The sequence below is a fragment of the Amphiura filiformis genome, chromosome 11 (genome assembly GCF_039555335.1).
Source record: "Amphiura filiformis chromosome 11, Afil_fr2py, whole genome shotgun sequence".
NCBI lineage: Eukaryota > Metazoa > Echinodermata > Ophiuroidea > Amphilepidida > Amphiuridae > Amphiura > Amphiura filiformis.
Window position 1 is genome coordinate 3,876,408 of NC_092638.1, and position 24,435 is coordinate 3,900,842.

The following is a 24,435-nucleotide window of genomic DNA, read 5'->3' on the forward strand; positions in this document are numbered from 1 at the left end:
GCCCAAAAAATTGTTGTATTGGTGTAATTGACCATTGCAAAATAGGGTAGGGCAGGCAGATTTTTTTTCTTTTTCCACTTTCTGTGCTATATTGAATATGTACATTGTACATGTACATGTATATGGTCATTTTCACGGTAAAGGGTGTAACTTTGGATTTTTAACATTATGATCCGTAGTGTTCTAATAAAGCCACAGAATTTCATGATATTTGGCCACATAAGTCATCTAGTTAGCAGCTACCTTGGGTAGCATAATCATCTTCGGGAGTTACTGCGTTCAGTTTTAGCAGGCTTAAATGCACCTATAATATTGCCATTTTGAAAAACTATAAAAAACAGTAACATTTTTGTAAAACCCTGTGTTTTCTTCAGTTAGTTCATGGATAATTTTTCTTATCCTGAAAGTACAGTCATATGTTCAGTAAACACTGCCACATTAGATTTAATTGTGAACAGCCCTGTATTTTTGAGAACCGGACTTGAGATTTGTCGTTTCGAGGCTTCATTTTCCGTTAACAATTGTTAACAAACTTTGTGGGTATAGCTTTGGTTCATAATTCTTGGTTATTTCTTCACTTCTTCTTGATTCATAACAGTTGATATCTTAACTTGAAATGGGTAACAAAAATTAGTCGATTCGCAAGCTTTTAAAATTTTTATAAAATCTTGACTTCAAAGAGCCATTTTTCCGTTAACTTTTTTGAAGCCTCCGAAACAAACTGTTCAGCAAGCTTGGGCAAATATAAATAAAAGAGCTCATCCAATCTATTTATCAAAATGTAGCAAAGTAGATCCTCAAGTCACTTGTTTTTAAATCATGGAGATATATATCACCGTTTGAAAATGGGACCCAATACAAACTTTCCGTTAACAATTGAAGCCTCCGAAACAAATGAAGCCTCCGAAACAACAATTAGGTTAATTATCATCTATGCATATCTAAATTGGTGTGTTCCATATTGATATCTGCATTGTAATTGTTACATGATATGTGCAGAATGTCATAAATTTAAAAAAAAATTGATATTATGGTTAATGTTTGAAAAATATACTGATACCCAAGAAAGTCCGTTTCGGAGGCTTCACATGCAAATAACACCATACTTAACAAATGGGTGAAAAAATTACCATGTTATAAATCTACAATATCTGCCGCATAGAAGCATTGATTCAATACACACAAGAAAATAACAGCTTAGATGATCCCAACAGTGTTGTTTTCAAAAAATCTACTTCTGCAATGTTTAACCATTGTTAACATGAAGCCTCCGAAACAAAAAAAATGACTTGCTGTGATAATTTAAGTTTTGTCACAACTGAAATTCAATACTTAGAAGCAATGCATGAAAATTGGTAATTGCGATATTTTTAACCTATTTTTTCATGTCAACTTGTAGTAGTTAGCCAAATATTTTACTTTTATGATCACCTGAGTTGTTAACTGAAGCCTCCGAAACACAGATCGCTTGAATTGCCAATTCTAGAAAATAACTCCAATTTCTGTGAAACTTGGCTGGGAGGTTCCTTTCATCAAGTATTATTTGTACATGAAGTTAGACATTCAAATTATTTTAGGAACCCAATTAAAACTTAAAAAATATGTTTAAGGTTGGGAAATTTCCATTGCAAATGACCCTTGATGTTAAAAATTTTCAAAATTGCAATTACAAACATAGCAAAACATGGTATAAAATTTAACTTATATCTGTTGACTTACTTTGGAATGGGATTTCACATGTATTCCAGCTTTCATGTCATAATTTTCTGAGCTTATGTAAAATACATTTTTTCTTAGATTTTAAACAAAATGTTATGGAAATGTCAAATTTTTTATCCGAAATCAAAAGGTTTAAGCCTTGAAACATTATTTTACTGGAATTTAAGTTGCTTCTATGCATGATTACAGTAAACAGAAAAATATTTAAGTGGTTTGAAATTTTGACCCTAAAATTCAAAAGTTACACCCTTTACTGTGAAAATGACCATATACTATACTTGATCTTGCAGTCAAATAAATCACAACATGACAAAACAACTTTTGCCAACTCTGAAAAGTGCTTTTTTGCATCTCTGCAATCTCTACGATCACAATTTTCCATGATAATATTCCTATTTGAAGAGGAGCACCGCATAGCATTTTTTCGGAGGGTTTGTGTTTTTTAAATATAGGGTGGGACCAATTTTAAGGTAGGGCAGGTTACTCCAATACACATTTTTTTTGCCTTATGGCAAACATCATTCAGTTTTTGTTACTAGTGCATCAATAAAGCCCCAACTTACACTCACATATAAATACAAAAGCGTGGATTAATTATGCAAGGCGCAAATAGCGTAGAGGCTGCACCCAACTGCGAGCATAACATACTATATCAATCCACAATGTTACAAGTCCTGCCATTGATAGGTTAAACAAAGTATAGTTTGATGTACTCTATTATTACAGGATAATAACTGACACACTTGTTGTCCCATGAGCTAGGTGGCTTATTTGAGATCTCCTATGGGATGACATCAAAACTTGACCACCGGTTTCCATAGTTCTAAACAATGGAAACCTGAACCGGCTGGAACTTTTTGATTTCATCTCCAACAGCGTTCCTGAAGCATACACTGTTTGCTAATAAACTTCAATAAAGGCAGCTAGTCATTATTATAATAAATCTAATCAATCAATTTGTGACTAAATTTCCCTTTGACCATAATTCATTCATTTCCTAGAGTTAGCCAAGGGAAGGAAAATTTCATCCTTCATCAAGATTTGAACCTGGAACACCTGGGTATCTAGCCCAAACTCTTAGCAACTGAGCTCTCATAGAAGGGGCTATGCAGATCAAATCTGTGTCGACCGCAGATTACCTATTATTGATGATGAGTCACAGCACATGAGTGTAGCTAGTGGCATCAAAGCATGATTGTATTGTACATAGCCTAAAGATTTCAAATCATGTAAGTGGTGACTTTAATGTTTTGACTAGTTCCTTTTACAAATTAAGTGTACTCACAATGCTCTCATCACCTTACTATGCACTATAACAACCAAACAATGTGTACATCATTGGCTCAACAGAGTAAAGTACACTCTCATGAAAGGACTACAACTACTTATTATAAGAGTTACTAGACTAGAACTCTTTTTTCATAATTTTTGATTTTTAATATACTTCATAATTGTCTCTAATTAGTATAGAAATTCATATTTTCAGCCTTTTCAGGGTTTGCAGGTTCAAACTTCCATAGTGCAAAAAAGTCTCAAGTAACATATGTGGGTAGTCTCGACTCTTGCTTAAGCTCACCAAAAAATAGGAGCCTGTTTTACATTAACAGGCAACTTTAGCAATTTACTTGCTAACATTTGAAACTACAGAAAACAGAAGTAAAAAAACAAACTGAATATAAATTGGACTGATTTGCTTCCCTCCCATTCAGTTTACACCTAAAAGTAAAATGCCAAACCCTAGGTAAGTGTTATAGCAGATTCAACCCATCGTGGAACGTTTTTCAATTAAATTCAGGCTACCAGGCGATCATGCATATCACACTATGCATGACTGGCAGATGAATGACAGGCAGCCTGGATTTGTTGGAAAAACGTCCCATGATGGGTTGAATCTGCTATAGTAGCCTTTGCATAGTACAAGAGCTGCGTAAAGCTTGTACATCGGACCTTGGGGAAAATGATGCACACATACGCATAATTATTTTGTCAAACGGATTTGGCATTTTACTTTTAATGTGTATGATTATAGTATAAATGATGTGTGTCTGGAACAAAAAAACATTTTAGATTCCCAAACTAGAGGATTTCCTGTTGCACATGGGTCCAGTAAAATCAATCATAATGGTGAATTGGAGATGCAGTGCTACACCATCAATTAGATTTCTTTCACCTATATAGAGTGCATACGTATCGATATGGAACTGGCTAATTGAACCACATCATGAAGTAGCCGTACCTCATTCATCGCCTGGGCTGACCTGGTTCTTTATCACATGATAAATACGAGGTGCTGTTGACAGGTGTAAATGGACCTTGCTGAGACTATAATTTGGTTCACCTCAAGTTTGGTAGTGACGTCAATGCTTTTTCGCGACTGCAACGCAAACGTGCCAATAAACCGCCTCTATACGCGCGTGTTTACAACTGTACACTCAGCGCGTTTAACTTTACGCGTGCGATTTGATACTGCAGCGAGCAATATACGCACATACATCACTACCGAACTTGAGGTGAACCAAATTATAGACCTGCAATCCAACCAATCTTCTTATTACACATCATATGTTTTTCCCTCCTCTTCCAAGCTCATCAATCCTGCCTTTCATCTTCTCTCTGCATACGTGCAAAATTCAGAAACACCTGCTCCAAAGTTGTTTGGCTAACAGAATAGTCATTTATATTGTATGTATCTTTGGCTCTTTCCATTGTACCAAATACTTGTGCCCATGCTAGGTCAGTATTTGTGATATGGTAATGTACCATCCCTTGATGTTCATCTTTAAGATGACTACCTGTAATTACAGATAAGAGAACAAAAGTAGAAATAAAAGTTAAATTAAAAGTTGGAACTTTTGAGTTATTCTAAGATGGCTGATGTCATGTGACAAAGTTGACTGACCTTGAAAGTAAAGGGGGATAAAGCAGCATTACATATAGACCACTTGACATCATTGTTTATCAACAAAGGCGGGGGACTGGTCTATCGATATGCTTGAACGAACCGCTACACTGTTCAATGGCTTTCTTGTACTATATGAAATGTGGTGGGCAATTTAAAATGCACGTGCCCTGAGCAAACCATGATGAGTACGCACAGGGCAAAGAACAATGGTAATTGCCATAATTTGTGCGCATACTGCCGGACAACGATGTCGCATGTTTAAGTGGTCTATAGGTAGTTGACATAATGGGCTACACAAAAATGTGACCTTTTGACCTTTACGGAAATAATTAAAAAATGGTACATCCTAGATGATCAAAGCTAGACATTTTCTGAATCCTTACTACTTGAGGAATATATTGGTATGTTTTTGAACACAATTTGAGCAAGTTTGAAACTTGACCCTGTGTAAAGCTCAATGACCTTTTCACACCAAAAGCTGCTCCGTTTCCAATTGGTATCACACATTTTTTTGTAACCCCTGTCAACTATCTCTGGTAGCAGTGCAGCTTTCCCGTCAACTGGTACCACCCCACCCCCTTTGAGCGGGTCAAGCTCATACACTAAATGTGCACTAAAAATCACAAATTTTAAAAATAAAAAAATCCAAAATCAGCAAATCACAAAAACTACATTTACACCGAGTAATCCAAAAATTCTATCAAATGTCACAAATACACACAAAGCTATAATAGTCCAACCTACCTGGGAAAGTTCTTTCTATAAATTGCTTCAGAGGCTGCAAATCAGGCTGTATATCAGGACTAGGTGATGCAACTTTGGCTAATAATGTGTATCCCTTCCCAAATCTACTCTTGAGATGCTGTGTGCTTCCTAGGCACTTGACTTGGCCATTCACCATGATGGCTAGTCTTGTACATAAGGCTTCACATTCCTCCATACTGTGGATAGAAAACATAACAAAAGGAGTTAAAGTGACTAGCTCTTTCCCAAATCTACTCTTGAGATGCTGTATGCTACTTAGACACATCACTCTTGACTTGCCATATCCCATGATGGCTAGTCTAAAACATAATGCTTCACATTCTTCCATACTGTGGGTGGCAAATAATAACATTTTAAAAGAGCTACTGTACTAAACACTAACTATTCTGTCGGTCCGACATCTGGGCTTTTTCAAACTTCATGTGGCTCCCGGTTTGTTATGAACGACAAAAACCGGCTGTGAAGGATGCTATATATCGATGTTGTTCAGTGTTCACTACCAATTCAATTCCGAAAAAACAACGCTCAGCCATGGACTTTTATTTTAAGTTTGTCACTATATTTAACAGTAAATCAAGTAAGTAACTTCCACTCTGCAGACTTAGAAACTTGTTTGATTCCACTGACTATTTGTGATCAAAATGTACACAAAAGTAATGACTGCAATCATCAAAAACAAATTCAACCGAGGATTTCTTTTACCTTAATTGTACCTTTTACATTAGTATGAATTTAGGCATGGTTGAGGACCATGGCCTGAGGAATATTTTTATACCAATTTATACCAATGCCATATTCCACAGATGATGCATACATCATGCCAAACCGATATCCAATCTGATCTTGGTTCAGCAATACTTATATAGAGTACCCTATCTACTCATTTACAGTCACAACCATGGTCACATCAACATTCATATACAGACAGCAAAAGAATTCAGGCACTATATAGTTATATTACCCTGCATATCCTAAGGGGTGAAATCAAAACTCAACCGGCGGTTCCGTCCGGTTGCCATTGTTTAGAACAAGAGCAACCGGACGGAACCGCCGGTCCAGTTTTGATTTCATCCCTAAACAAATACAAATATGTCCAAATTAAAACCAACATCCAATAACTGTACCCTTCAGCTCTGATTTATTATGACCTTATCTGTTGAAGTCGGTTGAGATTTAAAGTTATGGTGATCGAATACCCAAGGAAGGGCCTAGATGAAAAGTTGCACTGTAATTATTCTAATTGATAGAAAGCATGGCAATATACATCAGTGTATCCAGGATCTGCTCCTGCAGGGGGGCTCAGAGGGGTTTTCAGAGTTTTGCGGGGGGAGGGGGCTAAAATCACCCCAAAAAAAGCTGCTTTTACATGATTTTTAACAAAGTGCAGCCAAAGACAAACATGGTTCACTGAAAACAGCCCCAGAGGAAGTAATGAAGTGCTGGGAGGAATACTTCAGTAAACATCTGAATACAGAATTCCCCAGAGACTGTAATATACTTAACTCCATCCCGGAGCCTGTTAACCCCGCTACAGCAAGTTTGCCCTTTTCAATAGGTGAAGTTGAAGAGGCCATCAAGAAGCTTAAAAACAACAAAGCGTGTGGTTGGGATAAGATCTCAGCAGAAGTGTTGAAAGCAGGAGGACCCATGTTGAAACAAATGTTGTTGAAGATAATCAACACTGCCTGGGCTGAAGGAAAAATCCCTGAAGACTGGAGTAAAGGTCTAATAACCCCTGTGTACAAAAAGGGCGACAAACTGGACCCAGCCAACTACAGAGCTATTACCCTCCTGTCAATCCCAGGAAAAGTATTCTGTAGGATGGTTCTTAACCGAATTCAACAGACTGTAGATAACCATCTGAGAGAGGAACAGTGTGGGTTCAGGAGTTCCAGAGGCACCTCAGATGCGGTATTTACAGTACGCCAAATCTTTGAAAAGGCTAAAGAAAGACGCATTCCAATACACTGGAACTTTGTAGACTTCAAAGCAGCATTTGACACCATATGGAGGGAGGCCCTTTGGAAATGTCTGCGATCAGTAGGCGTAGATGCCAAACTGGTGAATCTCATTGCAAAAATGTATGAGCAAACCAAATGCTCAGTCGTGGTAAATGGAAAGATCACCGATTGGTTTGAAGTCCTAGTTGGTGTTAGACAGGGATGTCTTCTCTCGCCATGCCTCTTCAATCTATATCTGGAGTTTGTCATGAAGGACATCCAAAATCTTGGCTCCGTGTGCAGATGGGTGACATGTGCATTAACAACATCCGATATGCAGATGACACCACACTCATGGATATGGACTTTGAGAACCTGCAAATCTCCACTAATGAATTGGAAAAAGCATGCAGCAGCTGGGGAATGAAAATTAACCCAACAAAATGCAAGATCATGTCTCACGATCCAAGAGATACCATGCTGAACCAAATGCCCATTGACAAAGTAAATAACTTTGTCTTTCTGGGTAGTAGTATGCCCTCAGTAGAAGAGGATATTAAACGTCGCACAAAGTTGGCAGCCTGGGCATTTGGTAGATTGAAAAATACCATCTGGTCTAATCATGATATCACCAGATCGCTGAAAGTAAGGATCTACCAGTCGCTCATCCTCCCTATTGCCACCTATGGGTCAGAATCCTGGGCGTTACGTGAATCTGATTGACACAGATTGGATGTTTTTGAAATGCGATGCCTTAGGGCAATGCTTGGAGTCTCACTACTTGACAAAATCCGCAACAATTCCATCAGACAGAGTCTCAACATCACTAGCTCCATCAATGATGTTATCTGCCGGAGACGTTTGAAATGGGCTGGGCATATCTTCAGAATGCCTCTACATCCTATACTTCCCTATAATCTGAGACAATCAATTTCTGTTGATCAGTTCAAATCTGGACTCAAAACTTTCTTATTCAATGCTGCGATAATGTCAACTAATGTTTGATTTATCATGCTCATATACTGCTATGTATTTTGTTTAACATGTATTAAGGATTTTTGGTTCATGTTGGTTGTATTTTGTATAATGTTGTATGAATTTGTATAGAGCTAACAATTTGGATGGTTGATTTGTTTTATTCAATTATCCTTTTTGTTAACTCTGTTTCATGCATACATGATTATGTATTCTTGCTTGTAATTTGTATTTGTGTTTTTGCGCCTTGGATTAGATTTAATTTTCTAGATAAATGGCGCATTATAAATGCTTATTTATTATTATTTATTACATCGGCTTCCCTACCAAGCCTACATTAATGACTTTAGCAAGAAAAGACCACCAGGTCGTCCACCAACCAGATGGAAGGACCAAATTCAGAGGGACTTGGGAATGACCCCACATGAAGCAAAGACACAAGCAACAGACAGAACTGAGTGGAGGAGGCTTACTCGGCAGAGTGAAAAGGGCCACACCGGCCTGAGCAGATAAGTCAAGTTAAGTCAAGTTAACAAAGTGCAGGGGGCTTCAGCCTCCAAATCACCCCCCTGGACATGCCACTGATATTTGTAGTTCACTTATTCAAGAACGATCTGTGTACAAATCAATAGGGTATCCAATCGAGCTATCTGCAACTTTTCCATCTTCCTGGGGATTTTGGATCACGAATGAGGTTTTAAATCTGAGCTAAAAGATGCAGCAAAATAGCTGCTGGTTCTAATTATGACATACATGTCTTTGTGTAGGATATAGAAGGGAAAATAACTGGTACCTTCATTCTTTTGCTGTCTGTGGGGTTCCAATAGCATACCTGTGAGATGTAAGTACTATACAACGTCCAGCGTTGCGTATTTGACATAGAGCATCCCATAAAAGTCTCCTAGTAACTGGATCCATTCCTGTAGAGGGTTCATCTAGAAACACTATAGGTGCATCCCCAATAAGTGCTATGGCTGTGCTCAGTTTTCTCTTGTTACCACCACTGAAAGAAAATCAATTTAATAGAATTTATAATTCAGTAGGTGTGTCTTGTATTTGATTGGTTTCACCTATAAAATATGACACGATAGTGGATACTGATATATAACGGCAGCACACTTATTGATCCTCATTTGCGTATTACACATGCGCAAACTTAGAACATGGTTCGGCGGCATAAATGTACTAACAAAAAGTAACTTTATTTTTTCTGGAAAATCAGGGCAAGCATATAGTTTGATGTATCCCCAAGTAATAGCCAAAAAGTTGAAAGCTTTTGTTTAGAAGGACTGCGCATCAGCTCTTTTGAGGCTATTGCGAAAAATCTACTTTCCTTGGAACCGAGGTATGTCCTGAGGGGCTCAGCCCCAATGGATATTATGAAATTCTGATATCTATAAATTCTGAAATTTTTAATGACGGCAGAATATTATGATTATTAATTTCTACAACTTAGCTTTTCAGCTCTTAAAATTGCAGAGTTTCCAAGATAATGCAACATGGGTGGATGACTGGATGTTATCTTCTTGTGTTCAACATTAACTTGATAGGAACCATGTGTGCATAGGCATATATCCCAGGGTGGATGGGGGATGAACCCACCCTCCAATATTTTGGTAAGGGGAATGGTCCATACAATCATCCCCCAACCCCAATGTTGATGCCTGTATGTTGGTTTCTGACCATGTCAAGCAAAGCTTGTTACATTAAATATTTTACGGGCAAATTTTGCACTCCACTCTGACTGAATCCCTGTTGATGATACTAGTAACTAAGGTATCCGCCGTAAGTAACATAGGGTACCCAGGAACAAAATCACACCTTTACATCAGTCTATGGTATGGAATTATTACTAGTTACTCACCTGTACACTCCTGCTTGCTTATCAGCATGTACATCAAGATTAAACATTCTCAGCAACTGTTTAACCTTGCCCGGTATTGCACTCTCTGGCATACCTCGTAACCTTGCGTACATGGTGAGGGTCTCTCGTCCAGTCATCTGGTCTATGAGGGCATCAAACTGTGGACAGTAGCCTATTTTTTTGTCGTACCTGTAGACAGAAAATTGAGTGGTATAAAAATTAAGTTCGGATTAAAGATGCATTTTGGTAATGTAAGATTTGAAGATACATGTAGAACATCACATTTGTCATATAGAAGCTGAAAGAGTGGCTTATGACTGGGTGACCTGACAAACTATTGGGATATTCCAGTTGCTTCTGCTACTAATCTATTATGCCAGGCTTGTGCAGGGGGTATGAGGTTTACTGATAAAGTGGCTGCTAATTGAAAGTGTACAATGATGTTCCATTTACAACAGCCTTATCAAGAGCATTCCACTCCATTACAGTTCTTGGAATATAGGAATATTTATGGATGTCCAGCTGCGCACTGAGGATTGGTATGACGAGAGCATTGGCTTATCGGTTTTAGTTATCGGTCAGGTGAAATCTTCCTCACACACAGTGTGAATTTCAAATGAGGTTACCTGAATGGGTCACTCCATTTGAAATCTAAAAGGCAAAGAGCAAAATTAAACTGTCATCAATTACACATGGACATCATTACCTGTCTTAAATTATATTTGATGCTAAACCCATCAACAAATGCCTCTCCACTTGTTACAGCCTCATCCCCAGTCAGCATCTTAAAAGTAGTTGTCTTTCCTGCTCCGTTTATACCCAACAGTCCAAAACACTCGCCTCCTGGGATTCCTAGTGACGTACGGTCTACTGCTACCACACCTAAGCCGCGAGATCCAGGGTAGACTTTACGTAGCTCTCGTAGGACCAATGCATCGGAGTCAAGCAGTTGTTCATCGGTGGCCTGCAGGATGCGGAAACGTTCTCGCGCTACATCCTCATCCTCCTGGTGGTGAAAGTTACGAAAAAAGAAACATATCCGCTATGAAACTATGACCCCGTTTACACACAGAGAAGTCGACTTCAATTTCGACATTGAATTCAGATTGCGACTAAGGATTAGCATAAATTATTTGTTGACTGGGTGTTTACACGGTAGTCGACTTCAAAACATATTGTGAATTCGACTTTGATTTCGACCATTCACTTAATATTGCTCATGCTTCAAATAACCATTATGAAGTCGACTTCTAATTACTTGTTCATTTACACTGCAAAAGTCGAGTTTGAAGTTCAGTTTGAATTCGACAAAAGTTGTTCTGGATCCGGGTCATTATTAGAAGTAGACTCTATTTACACACAAAGTCAAGTTCAAATTTGACTAAAGTCAACTTCAGGCTCTGTGTAAACGGGGTCATAGACATCGAAAATAGCACTGAAAAATTAACTTGTAATTTGACATGAGGTCCCCAGTTTAAGTCCCAGTGGAGGCAAATATCATGCACATAAAAACATTTTAATCTCCTGCATTTGAATCAGATACAGTGGATAACAAAGATCTCTCAACCAGTTCCGATCACAGCAATGTCTAGCTGTTCATACACCCTGCCCTGGGCATCACAGGAGAACAGTGTCCAACACTGAATGATTCATCCAGCTTAAAATAAGAAATATAAAATATACGCATACCCTAGGTTCATCTGAATCCAAATCCAGAAGCATATATTTCTTGCCTTTCCTCCCTTTTACCGTATACCAGATCTTTCTGAAGAAACCCATTTCAGCTAGGAACACGAGGCATAGATAGAGAACACCACTGAAAGCCATGAAGGTAAGGTATCTGCCGATGCCAGGTTTTTCCCATGCCATGTAATTTCTCTGAAATTTGATATCTGATGGGATCAAATACATAAACAATGAAATCATAATTAGATTTGGAGTGTTTCCCTCAAGTTATAAGACTTTCAGAGTTAAAAAATACAGCAAGTAAAACTTGCAAATCCCTCTGGCAAGTTTTAACCAATGGTAGGCCGTTCTCGCACCTCAGTGCTGGAACCTGGGGTTTTAAACAACTTGTGGTTCGTAAACAAAAATGTAAATCTTCAACTTAATTAGCATATTTTGTTTTAAAAATCTTACTGAAATTCTAATATTTACCCAAACAATAATTTATTGGACATTCAACATTTTGCCTTTTTTCCAAACCCCAACCCTGATTTTGTTGAGGGAAAGACAACATTAAACCCAAGAGAGAGTCAACAAGAGCATAAGAGCAGGAAATCAAACAAAATTAGTCAGACATAAACATTGACCATATGTGACGCAATCAAGCTAAAGGAGTCTCAAAGTGCTGCAAACACCATCATAATTAAAGGCTTACAGTTCCAGCAGCCCTCAAATTAAGGATCTGAAGGGGCACGGCAACTTTTTTAGGGCAAGTTGATAATTGCCTTGGATTTTCACTGAAAAGGCAAGACAGCACAGCAGTTTGTAATATTTCAAGAGGGCATCATGGCAACTGTTGAAAATTTGGCAATTTCTCAAAAGTGAAGGAAACACACACAAACAGTCTGATAGATCATTTTATAATGAAGGGGCAGGGCTGGGGCACTGACGGCAACTTCATTAGAGGGCACGGCAAGTGACTGCCTTGGGTAAAGGGCATATTTTGAGGGCACTACGGCAGTGGGGATGGGCACCCACGGCAAAATGCCATGGGTGCCGTGGGTTAATTCGAGGGCTGAGTTCCAGAGATACGGCCATTTTAGTGTTGCTCAGAAAAATAAAATACAAAGGAATTTGAATGCTATTATGGCTATATCTTAAAATCAATATTCCCAACATCCGACTCATCATTTTGCTTGATCACATCACATTATGCGTACACACAATATGTTTTTGTAATATCCCCTGGCTTAAAGCCAGCGAGCCATAGCTGAAACTCACCTTTGTCACTCTCACAAAACAACCTTGCAATATCTGATGAGTCGCATATCTGCAATATGGCGTGGTTATTGTAATAACTCGCCAGTCCCTCGCCAAGATCAAACGCTGGCGAGAACAAAAAGAACCACGTCAGAACATCTCCCACGTTTTGAAGTTCCAACTCCGGAATTGCAAGGATCTCTACCGCCATAAACGCCACTGTGCCAAAGATGATATTGAATAGTGTGACACGCACAAATGCCGTCGAAGGCACGTCAAAGAGAAACGCAAAGAGATACATGAGTGGGATCACGCTCCAACCGTGGAGAAAGAGAAGCAAAAAGATCTCAAATATCCTTCCGTTTTCCGCATAAGCTTCAACAGAAAATGCAACAAAGAGGATGCATATCAGGATACATGGAATGGTGTAGTTGATGAGATCCCACAAAAAGGTGGAGAACCAAAAGTTTGATGTGTAAACACCACTCACAAACTGCACATGTTTAGCTTTATTGGCTCTCTCTTTGACTAAAAATAGCAAAAAGCTACTCGCGAGGAATGACATTCCGAAGAGCATGTTAAACGCAACGGCAAAGCCTGTGAACACGCCTCTGTTGAGTTGATCGCTAGCTTGCTCGTTCGGATCTCGCGGCAATGGATGGTTTATAGTTGTTATGCTGTATGATTCATTGAAATAGTATTTCAGTAATGCATTGTCGATAGCATTCAGAGAACAAGGTGGGGAGTGATATGGCTGATTATTGAAAAACGCTGTGCCGTAGAGGGCGCCAGGCGTGGAATTTCCCCCGTTTGCGTACTCGAAATTTGCTCCTACAATATCCTTCCTGTTAAACGTTACGAGATTCTTTGACGATTCATACACGATATAGTCAATCATACTCATGTTAAAGTCACCCTCTTGGTCGTTAACATACAACGGTGACTGCTTTGTCCCTTCAAACTGAGACGTATAGTCATCAGCCAGTGTCTCTAGAATAGGATTCGTAGTATTCTCAAGAAAGTAAGGTATTACTGTAGGTCCATATGCACCGATACTGGTTGTGAATGCAGGCGAGTCTGAAGGTTGGGGTTGGGTTTTAGCAGCTATTAATGCCACTGCTGTGGAAGCCAATGGGATAAGAAGCTGTACAGTCATGATGAGAAGGTTACGCCATGTGTGTAGCACTTTCTTCAGGAACATTGCCCAGAACTGCTGGAAGTAGAGACTAATGCCAGTGTTTCTAGTCATTCCCTTGAAGGTGATGTTATTGTCTGTAAACAGAGAAGACAAAAAATATCATTTGGCTAATAATATGGACAAATAACTAACCTATGAGGTATGTGCATCTTTCTTCCGCAAGTCTCTCCTTTCTCACATCATTTTGTTAACTGGGGGGCATTTGCCGCTCCCCCATGCCCCCCCATGACACAGCCAATGCTACTGAACCCCCAGACTACTATTACTTGACAAACCCATATGAGAAGACAGAACTACACACAGCACTTTTCCATAAAACCTCTACTGAACAGTGGCGGCGCCAGGAATTTTTGTTTGGGGGGGGAAGTACCGCAAAAAGTTATGGGCAACTGGGAGGCAACAAGGGGCAAGAGTTCTGACTGGGGGGCATTTGCCCCTCCCCCCAGCCCCCCCACCGCCACTGCTACTGAACCCCCAGACTACTATTACCTGACATACCCTCCATGGGAAGACTTGTAAATGTTGTTGGATTGGTTGAAGCAACATTATTTGAAGCCACCGACCCATCGCTACTACTCATTGAACCGGCAGCAGTACGCAGGGGGAGTTCTGACTCGTGAGATGCATGGTCACCAACCCTGCAAGGTACAATATGCAAGTAAATTAGATCATTGATTAGTTCTACTGTTTACATATAACTACATGTAAATACCAGAATATCATTGAAGCATGCACATGATTTTATGGTTTCATCCAAGATTACACTTTCACTATACAGATACTACTAAAATTTGTCCACTTTTCATGCAATTCGCCGTAGAAGTGATAATGTATAAACAGGATTACTATCATAGCAATAAGTTTAAAACAATTTTTGAATATATCACACTACACTAATACAATATTTCCCAAAAAGTTGTAAAAACTAAGACAATAATTATGTGTTACTATCTATTCCAGCTCCAGTGTCACCTCATTAATTTCCATAGACTGTTGGATGTAATGTAATAGGTATTAGCATTTTACTCCAAATATCAATTTTACAGGGCTGTAGTGCCTGTTCATTGCACCTCCAGTGAACATACATAGGCCTAATCCTACCCAGGACAATGAGGTCATTGAGAAGTTGAAACAGATAATAAATTTGCCCAAAAATTATGACTTTTGGTACAAATGTAAATTTTATATACAAATAATAAAGATGAACACCCACATAACCTGCCTTTTAAGAAGCAAGCATAACAAACCATGCAAAATGACAAACATGATACAAACACTAATTGTGACACGATCTACTCCATGGGGATGCATTTTTGAAAATTGAGTTACTATAATTATTATGTATACAAACAATAGGCTATCAGATACTGAAAACACCAAAGGTCTAGCATATTTGGTTTTAAAGTGCTGAAGCTTTGTGATGTGTATTTTCTTATGTATTTTCTTGTTTTTACTCCATATTTTTCCCTTTATCACAATTTCAAATTTGCCGCCTTTGGCCCCCACGGACCAGATCATGTCACAATTAAAAAAATCAGACATTTCACATCATTGCCTGCATGCTAAACCGTAACTTACGCATATGCCCTGCATGCGTGGTGATTTATACAGCAAGTAGAGCATGAAAAGATAGGAGAGAAACAGTTATAAATCTTGACTTTGAATTCAATCATCAGTTTTACAATACAATGCAAGGGGAAAAGGTTTGAAAATTGACACAATTGCAAATTGATGTGGTCAGGGTGAGCTAAAAAATCCAAAAAAAAACCTTTGTTGTAGATGTTATAGAAACTTGTAAAGCATATAAAGCTTGATGCCAACAAATTATGCATAGCGCTGAGAGCGCAAACCTTTGAAACACTCAAACTTAAAGACCCAAATATTCTTCATTTATGAGAAAAATACAGGCCAGGAGGTACACTATTTGCCCTACACGAGTGACAAACCAAATTTGTGAATTTACCATAGCATTACACATGCGTCAATTTTGAGTCGGTACTCCATGAGTATAACCTCTTTGGAGAAAGTTGAAATACAACTGAACTATTTCAGTATGTTGCCATTTTGTTTGACCACTCTGACATATTGGTTAATATATTATCTCAGCTATGATTCAGAGCTATCACACATTTGTGACCATCCACGACAAATCCAGTATAAAGTCGCACTTTTGAGTATCTTAGGTTATTAAACAGTTGAAATCTCCATTAAACAAGCTTTAAAACGATATATCACTTGTCATAACTGCTTGGGAAATAGGTACTCAAAAATCAAATTTGCTTTTGAAATTTTTTTGTTTTCTACTGATTTCTATAATGCTTATTGGTGCATATCTCTGAATAAGCACTGGCGACTTTACACTGGGTTTGTGGTGGATGGTCACATTTTCACTGTTTTGAATCCTCTTTGCATTTCATTTACTTCAAAAATATACTTATTCTTGCCAAAAATAATCTCACCTCAGGAATACTTCCTCCATTGTTGTTACTGACGCTCCGTAACTGGTGATGCCAAGTTCCTGCTTCCTTTGTTCCAGTTCCAGGAAGAGTTTCTCAAAGCTTGCCACAGATTCATGCGGTAGTACATAAGACAACTCTGCACCGACATTGTTTTCCAATGCAGCGTTAGGGACGTGTGTCTTGATGATGTTTGTGATGGGGTCTACGGTGTAGGAGTTGCCTCTGTTGATTGCCATTGATAGGTGATAACCAACACCTATGGGTGAAAAATATTGGTAGTTAATTGCTGATGATTTTAATTTCTCCCCCCTCTTATCATTTTTTTAGCCATAATAATTTTATTACTTTGATAGATGGGACATGGGACCCTCACACCCAAGTAGACATCAAGAAAGTTGAAGGCATACAGAGAAGAGCAGCTAGATTCACCATAAACAACTACAAGAGAGATAGCAGAATTACAAATATGCTGAACACTTTGGAGTGGGACACACTGCAAGAAAGGCGCAGAAAAGCATGCCTATCCATGATGTTCAAGAATTAGAATGGACTTGTGGGCAGTGACCGAGACACATACCTGACAGACTGCAACGACACCAGGACAAGGACATACACTAAAGCCAAGCTGCAAAAGGGCAACGCAACCAAGAATGTTTTCAAGTAGTATTATAGTTACCTACCATACTTGTTCTTGAGGAACAGTGAAGTACCACAGCACTGTAGCTCTCCTTCTGCCATGATAGCGATGCGGTCACCAAGGAGATCAGCCTCATCCATGTGATGGGTGGTAAGGAGGATGGTACGACCTTGTCGGTGTCTCTGCAGCAGGTCCCAGGTGAAGCGACGGGCGTTTGGATCCATACCAGATGTGGGTTCATCCAACATCACAATCTGAAAGGAGTACATACATAAGGACTACCCAATTAGAGGACTACCCAATTAGAAGATAACATTATAAGAAGACTACCCAATTATCTGACAAATTACATTAAATTGCCCCTTATACACTGAATAAACGGTACCTTCCTTTAAGGATCTTTTTCTTTATCAAGGCATAAACAGCTGTTATCATTATGGTAAGGCATAAACAACTGTTATCATTATGGTAAAGCTGATGGGTTAGCGCCTATAGCTGTTGACCTCCTTTTCGAAACTGGCCTGTTTCACATTTCCTAGAATGTGAGACAGGAGTGCATTCCATGTGCAGGCTGTAGATGGAATGAAGGACCGTTCATGACTAACTGACAAGGTTAGATCTTAGAATTTGAACTGCAAGGTCGAGAGATCTAAACAGAGCGGCAAAGAAAAGGGTCAGTCTGGAGCTGGTCATTTTACCCCGAGTGCAGAGAGCTAGTATATGTAATAACATATAGAAAGAATTTCTTGTTTAAGTGTCCGATATGATGGTACAAACAGGGCTCAAATCCACAACCTTATGAGTCACCATTCTACCATGTGAGCCAATGTGCATGTACATACCTTTGAATCTCCAATCAGTGCAATACCAACAGAGAGTTTCCTCTTCATCCCTCCTGATAAATTTTTGGAGCGTTCATGCCTTTTGTCTTCTAGCGCCAGTGATGTTATGTATCGGTCAATCTCCTTCTGCACCATGGCCTTGGGGCAATCCTTCAGCTGTAAATTTGAAGAAACAATTATATAGTCAATTCTAATTGTCATGCCTTATGCAACTATGAAATGACTGAGTGGTGACTCCTATACAACAAATTCCTACAAATGATTTTGAGTACTTCATATGGTTGAAGTTGTATAACACTATGGGAGAAGCCATTGCAAACACCAGAGCTGTAACGAGTCATGATTTGTGACTTGAGGTGAAATGAGGCGACTGATTCAACTAATATTTGGTGACTTGACCCCATTTATATTGGTGACTCCAATGACTTGACTTGACTTGACTTGAGCTAAAAATTAGTCCAAATGACTTGACTCAACCTGAATTTTTGGTGACTTGTTACACACAACACATAATAGTGTATAGTTTACCACTGCCATTTTTTGGTTAATATGCCCAAGATTAAATGGTATTTGGCATTTTAAAGAGTTAAATGTTTGTCATTTGGCAATATGCCCTTTGATTGATTTTGATTGATATTTTATTTTATTTTATTGCCAATATGCCCTTATGCAGCGTGTGAAATAGCTAAATAGCTATTGTTTTTACCTGCACTTCCTTACCATAAACAATAACACACTCTGCATTGTTATAAATCACACCAATATTGGATACAATACAATTATAACCAGTTTCATTTGCATAATTATTGGATGAAAAAAGAGAGTGGTGATCACCATTAAAAATTGATAAGTAAAGGAGTGCATATGTGATATTTGAATTCCTTAGCTAATTCTTGCTACAATTAACACAAAATGTTTATGTTATAAAGAAAATCTGTACTTCTCTTACAATGTCAAGACCATACGCTTAGAAAACAGAAATTGCAATTTTGCAAAATTAAGCTGCTTTTCACTTAAAAATATTTGCCATTTTGAATGTACATTCAGCAAATGGCCCGAGCAAACCCCATATTTTACTGACCTTTTCTTCAACTGTTTTTATTTTACTTACCTTTAAGCCCAAAGTACTCTTAAAATTCAATGAAATTAATTATTTTTTGGCTCTCCGAGTCTACGACACGCAGAAACATTTCACAAGCCGCCATTTTGTTATGCTAAATTTTGGCTCAGTATTTCTAAAAGTTGACAAAATTCCCTAGAATTATCCATTGAATTTTTGAGATTTTTCAGAAACACCTACCACAGCAAAGAAATACAAATGCTCTTCTACTGTCAATTCATCAAACAGTACATCATGTTGTGGGCACAATCCCAGGCTGGATCTGACTCCATCTATGTCAGTACGGATGTCATAATTGTTGACGACTGCTGTGCCGCTGGTAGGTGGTATGAGGCCAGTCACCATGGACATTGTAGTGGTCTTCCCGGCACCGTTGTGACCCAGTAGAGCTGTGATCTGACCCTCGTACATGTTGAGTGAGATGCCGTTCACAGCTACTTTGTCACCCTTGAAAACCTAGAGAAAGGGGTATATGTATTAGTTTTCTTTTTTGGTGTGTTTATTGATATTGTCGCTGCTCCATATGTAGAGTCATGTAGTCCTTTTTCCATTATATATCCTTTATTTCCACTGCTTGTAATTGTGCTAGTCACTATTTATCCTTATTTATTTTAAACCAAATGTGTGCAATATTGTATTTTCTTATCATAGATATTCCTGTAATTTGCATTTTTGATGTTCTTTACCAGTCACAATAATAAAAAAAGTTTTTTCTGTAGGTGCGATGTGGGTAAACTTTGCAAATTGCATGTAGGTTCATATGCACAAAACAATATAGACCAGGTCTAACCTGGTCTCCTTATGGAGATTAGTCCTATGGAAAAGGAACTTTTTGGTATACCTATTATTATATTATTATTCAATATCATTGTGGATCCTGTTAAAGGCAAACATATGAAGCTTAATATAATTTTTAATGATGGCTGCAGTTTTAACTTATGGACATTGCTACAATGTATAATCCCCAAGTCTAACCTCCATAGTTGTAGGTGTAACGTTAGACCTGGCCTAACTTGTTTTGTGTATACGGACCTTATTGTCCAATATGCTTCAATCAAATATCTTTTGTTCATTCAACTGAATTTCTGAGTACTAGCATACCTTTTTGAGATTCTTGATGACCACTCCGGCTGGTAAACCTACAGGTTCTCTCTCAAAATAGTCAGAGTTAACCGTATACGAAGCTTTACTGTCTGCTAACAAAGCCTGTCTTTCAGTGTCCACTGCAGTCAAACGATACCCACACCAGTAAGATTTCTGTCAGGCAAACATAACAAGTTCAGTGGGTTCCCCCTCATCAAATATGCAGGGTTCATATAACATAGCAATAGACTGGGCAATGTGCAAACACACACTCACACAAGAATGTTTTGGAATAATATCCCACTTATCATCAAATCATCCCCACTATAAATGGGTTCAAAAGTAGTCTTAACGACTCATTTTCTAATTGCATGTTTGGTTATGTATTGGTTCGCCTGTTTTTGATGTTTTGACAATTTCTTATGTGTGTTCCCAGTTAACAATGTTTACAATAGCACACACCTACAACCACACTTATATGAGGGGTACCGCAAACCAAAAAAAAAATTGCATTTCCATTCGGGCAAAAAAACCCTGTTCTACTGGCCTGACCGATTCAGGTTTTATATATTTTTGTTTTTTTAGCTGAATGCAATTAAAAACAGCTGTTTGGGGTCAAAGTGGATTGATTATGACTCAAAGGTTTGGAGTCTGAAAAGTTTGACTGAAATTTTTTTTTTCCAGATGTTTCAAACTTTTGGTGATTTTTACGGCCATTAGCCTCATCCATAAAAAACAATAAAAATATCACGACCGACAGACATACTTGACAAGTCTGTCTGCCCGTAGAAAAGGGATTTTTCTGTCACCTTATAGAGCAAATTAAACTGTAAAATAGCAAAATAAAGAGAAAGAGTGCAACAACTTACCATGACTGGAAAATACCATGGCTTAGGTACACCGTAGTCTCCAGGGAAGACACCCTCTACATACCATGTGATTATAAAATATATAACTGTATCTGCTCCCATCATAAGGAGAACTTGGAAGAATGTGAACTGGTCATCTACTGATATGGGGCTGTTTATATTAGACCACTGAATCCCAGCACCTGTGCACAAGATGATAAAAGAATGAGATACTTAAATTAAAGGCTTATTCATTTGCTCATCCGGAGGATCATAAAATATCATCAAAATTCAAATTTGACACCTTTAAATTTGTTAGTGTCAAAGATGTGCTAACACAGCCTCCTAGTGGTTAAGCTGAAAACTGTGTATGAAGGACAAAAATAAGACATTTTACATGAATCTGTAAGTGTAATTTCTCTACTTAAATTAGTATTTCGTGATCCTAGCACACTCTTTTTATGACATTTTTCAGTATATCCAAGAAAAAAGTTTATTCCCAAAATTTCAGTTGATTCTGATTTTGCATTTGCAAGTTATGCATGATTATGTGTATTACACTGCTCAATAGAAAAGAACAAAATTTCACAATATCTTTGCTAAACAAATTAATCTGCAATTTTTTTGTACATAAACATTATGTAGCCAGAGGTTTTCAGTGATATAAAAATCTCAACTTTTTTTTAGAAAAGTGAGGGGATGATGCTGTTGATCACAAAATGCCCTTTAAAGTAGAGAAATTATTTATTTGAATGGGACTTCAACTTTGCCAATACTGCTGTTTTCCCTTATATTTTGCCAAACTTTTTCATTTCAATTTTTAATACCTAATAATTTTAATGACTTATCCTTCACTTTCAGGAAATCTAATTTAATTTTTTTACACTTTTGTTGGGATCACTGAATAAGCCTTTACAGCCATAATGTACAATTTTTTTTAAGAATTTGGTGATTTTTGTCCAAACATGATTTTACACATGTTCCAACTTACACCTAATTGGAATCGGCAAAATTGGTTGAGTTTTATGGACAACAGACACTTTTGAATTGATGTCATAACTGAATCCCCCAGCACCCCATTAAATGGCCAAGATAACATGTACATGTAGTATTTCTTTCATTATTTTGGCTTAAAATCTTCCTTGAGTTTTTGGATCATTGTGTCTTTACTTCTTAAATGATTTTGACAAACGAGGTCTTAAATGTGATCTAAAAGATGCAGCTATTGGCTGTTATCCAATTATGACATATCTGTCTTTGTTTAGGATATACATGGGTAAACAATAACTGCAGTACCATAATAATGTAGTCTGTATATGTTTGAACTTACCTGTGCCTTCAAACATGCCAATAACGAGTGTACCCATAGACATAGCTGTGTTGCTTAATAAACAAGATGAGATCTTTGCCGTTTGACTCAGCTGACTATATCGTGGTTGTAGAAAGAAATATGGAACATAGGAAAAGAACCACACTATGCCGGCAACAGCAGCTGCAGTGTTAGCTGTCAACGGAGGAAATAAAAAAAATTATAAGTCAAAATTTCCTGGATTTATTTTTGGCCCTGTATGTCAAATTCTGCAAACTCAAATGATTTCTGTTGTAACTTTTTTCATGAAATGGGCTATTGCAGTTGAAATCCATACACCCCCTATGGAAGACATGACCTTAATCTCCCACACAGGGGGTGTAGATTTTAAAAGGAGTCATCCATTCAGGTAATACAATGGAATAGCCCACTGCTATAGAAGTGAAAGTTCCGGATTTTCACTCTATTATACATGTAATCTGAAAAATATGTAATAAGTAATAACATTAAAGTTTGCTTGAATGTACATGTAGGACACTTGAAAATGAACCCTTCCATTAATATTGTATTATATTTTATTCTGTTTGTCCCTTGCTTCAAGATGTGAGTTTATGCCTAAGAGTGCCACCAAAGAAGAACTTCAAATTTCAAAACGATTCAATTGTGAATGTGGTCTAACACCACATTCCTGAAGTCAACAGCAATACTGTAGACCACAGCAGCTCAAAGGAGTATCCCATCATGCTTTGCAGTACCATAATAGAATTATATATGCCACTGAAAATGTACACAAAATCCCCCATTTCAACTTTCCATTACTCACTTCCCTGAAGGGTGCTTAAACTTTTGCATGAAAAAAATATGTATTTTGCTACTATCCATAGGTCTCAATAAGCAGCTCTTACTTTTGTCCATTACATTTGATATGGAGCAAACAGATCCACTGCAATGCATGATGGGATGCTCCTTTCAGCTGCTGCAACTGTGGACATACTACTTTGCACCCACTAATGGTATCATGCAATCTTACTATGACATGTCCTGCATGTATAATAATACCCTTTTATAGGAAGTGAGCTCTTATATTATTTGCACACTGCTTGTGACCTCGTGCACCTATCAGGAAACCCTGAATTGTATCGGTTTGATGTTTTGTTCTCATCACCAATTCAGCTCCAAAAAGGTAAATTTAAATTCCAGAATTTTTCCCAATTTTACAGATATTATCAATTCCTTGTTCTTTTAGTTGTAATTGTCTGCAACTTAATTTATGTGCGCAAGATGATAGGGGTGTCAAAAGTGGCTAATCATCACAATATCGTACAACAAAAGTTGTCAACAATAAGCACATCTTTGTTTTCATATTTGTTCTTATTACTTTTTATATTTTTTCATGGTTGGACTTATTGCACTAAAGAACCATAACAACAAATTAAATATTGGCCATCTGCAAATAAATCCGTTTTACAGCTTCTTGACTCTTAGTGATAGCAAAAAAGAAAGGATGGTCATTGGAGAGGAATGTAGCTTTTTTGTGAAGGCATTTTTCTGCACACAGTATCTACCTCCTATCATCAATGAAATCAATACTACCTTTTAGATTTAGGCTTTGTTTGGGTTGAAATCGCTGCTGTGTTATACTGTAAGAATATTGTTTATTTTCTGACTGAACTCTTGACATAAAACTCAACAGTTTTATTCTCTGTTCATCAGAATAAAATATTTCATCTGCCATGCTATGATTGGGCCTACTCAAATGCCCCGCCAAATGCACAGAGGTAATGAACCTTGTGTTGTATTATGTAACATAAACAGCTTGCTCAGGAATGCATGGAATGCGGACTTACAC

At 37.9% G+C, this 24,435-nt stretch overlaps 1 protein-coding gene across 1 annotated transcript in view; it reads right to left on the reverse strand.

Annotated features, from left to right (window-relative positions):
- Positions 1-3,545: 3,545 nt before the first annotated feature.
- LOC140164237 (phospholipid-transporting ATPase ABCA3-like) overlaps positions 3,546-24,435 on the reverse strand; it is a 34,541-nt gene continuing 13,651 nt past the window's right edge. The window contains exons 6-20 of the mRNA XM_072187496.1: positions 22,608-22,781; positions 21,299-21,480; positions 20,448-20,603; positions 19,527-19,802; positions 18,227-18,382; positions 17,428-17,638; positions 16,748-17,003; positions 14,778-14,926; positions 13,112-14,362; positions 11,855-12,057; positions 10,869-11,171; positions 10,166-10,350; positions 9,134-9,304; positions 5,362-5,562; positions 3,546-4,507 (exon numbers count right to left, since the gene is read on the reverse strand). Coding sequence (XP_072043597.1) covers positions 4,309-4,507; positions 5,362-5,562; positions 9,134-9,304; positions 10,166-10,350; positions 10,869-11,171; positions 11,855-12,057; positions 13,112-14,362; positions 14,778-14,926; positions 16,748-17,003; positions 17,428-17,638; positions 18,227-18,382; positions 19,527-19,802; positions 20,448-20,603; positions 21,299-21,480; positions 22,608-22,781 — 4,073 coding nt within the window. The 3' untranslated portion in view covers positions 3,546-4,308. The remainder of the gene's footprint in view (positions 4,508-5,361; positions 5,563-9,133; positions 9,305-10,165; positions 10,351-10,868; positions 11,172-11,854; positions 12,058-13,111; positions 14,363-14,777; positions 14,927-16,747; positions 17,004-17,427; positions 17,639-18,226; positions 18,383-19,526; positions 19,803-20,447; positions 20,604-21,298; positions 21,481-22,607; positions 22,782-24,435) is intronic.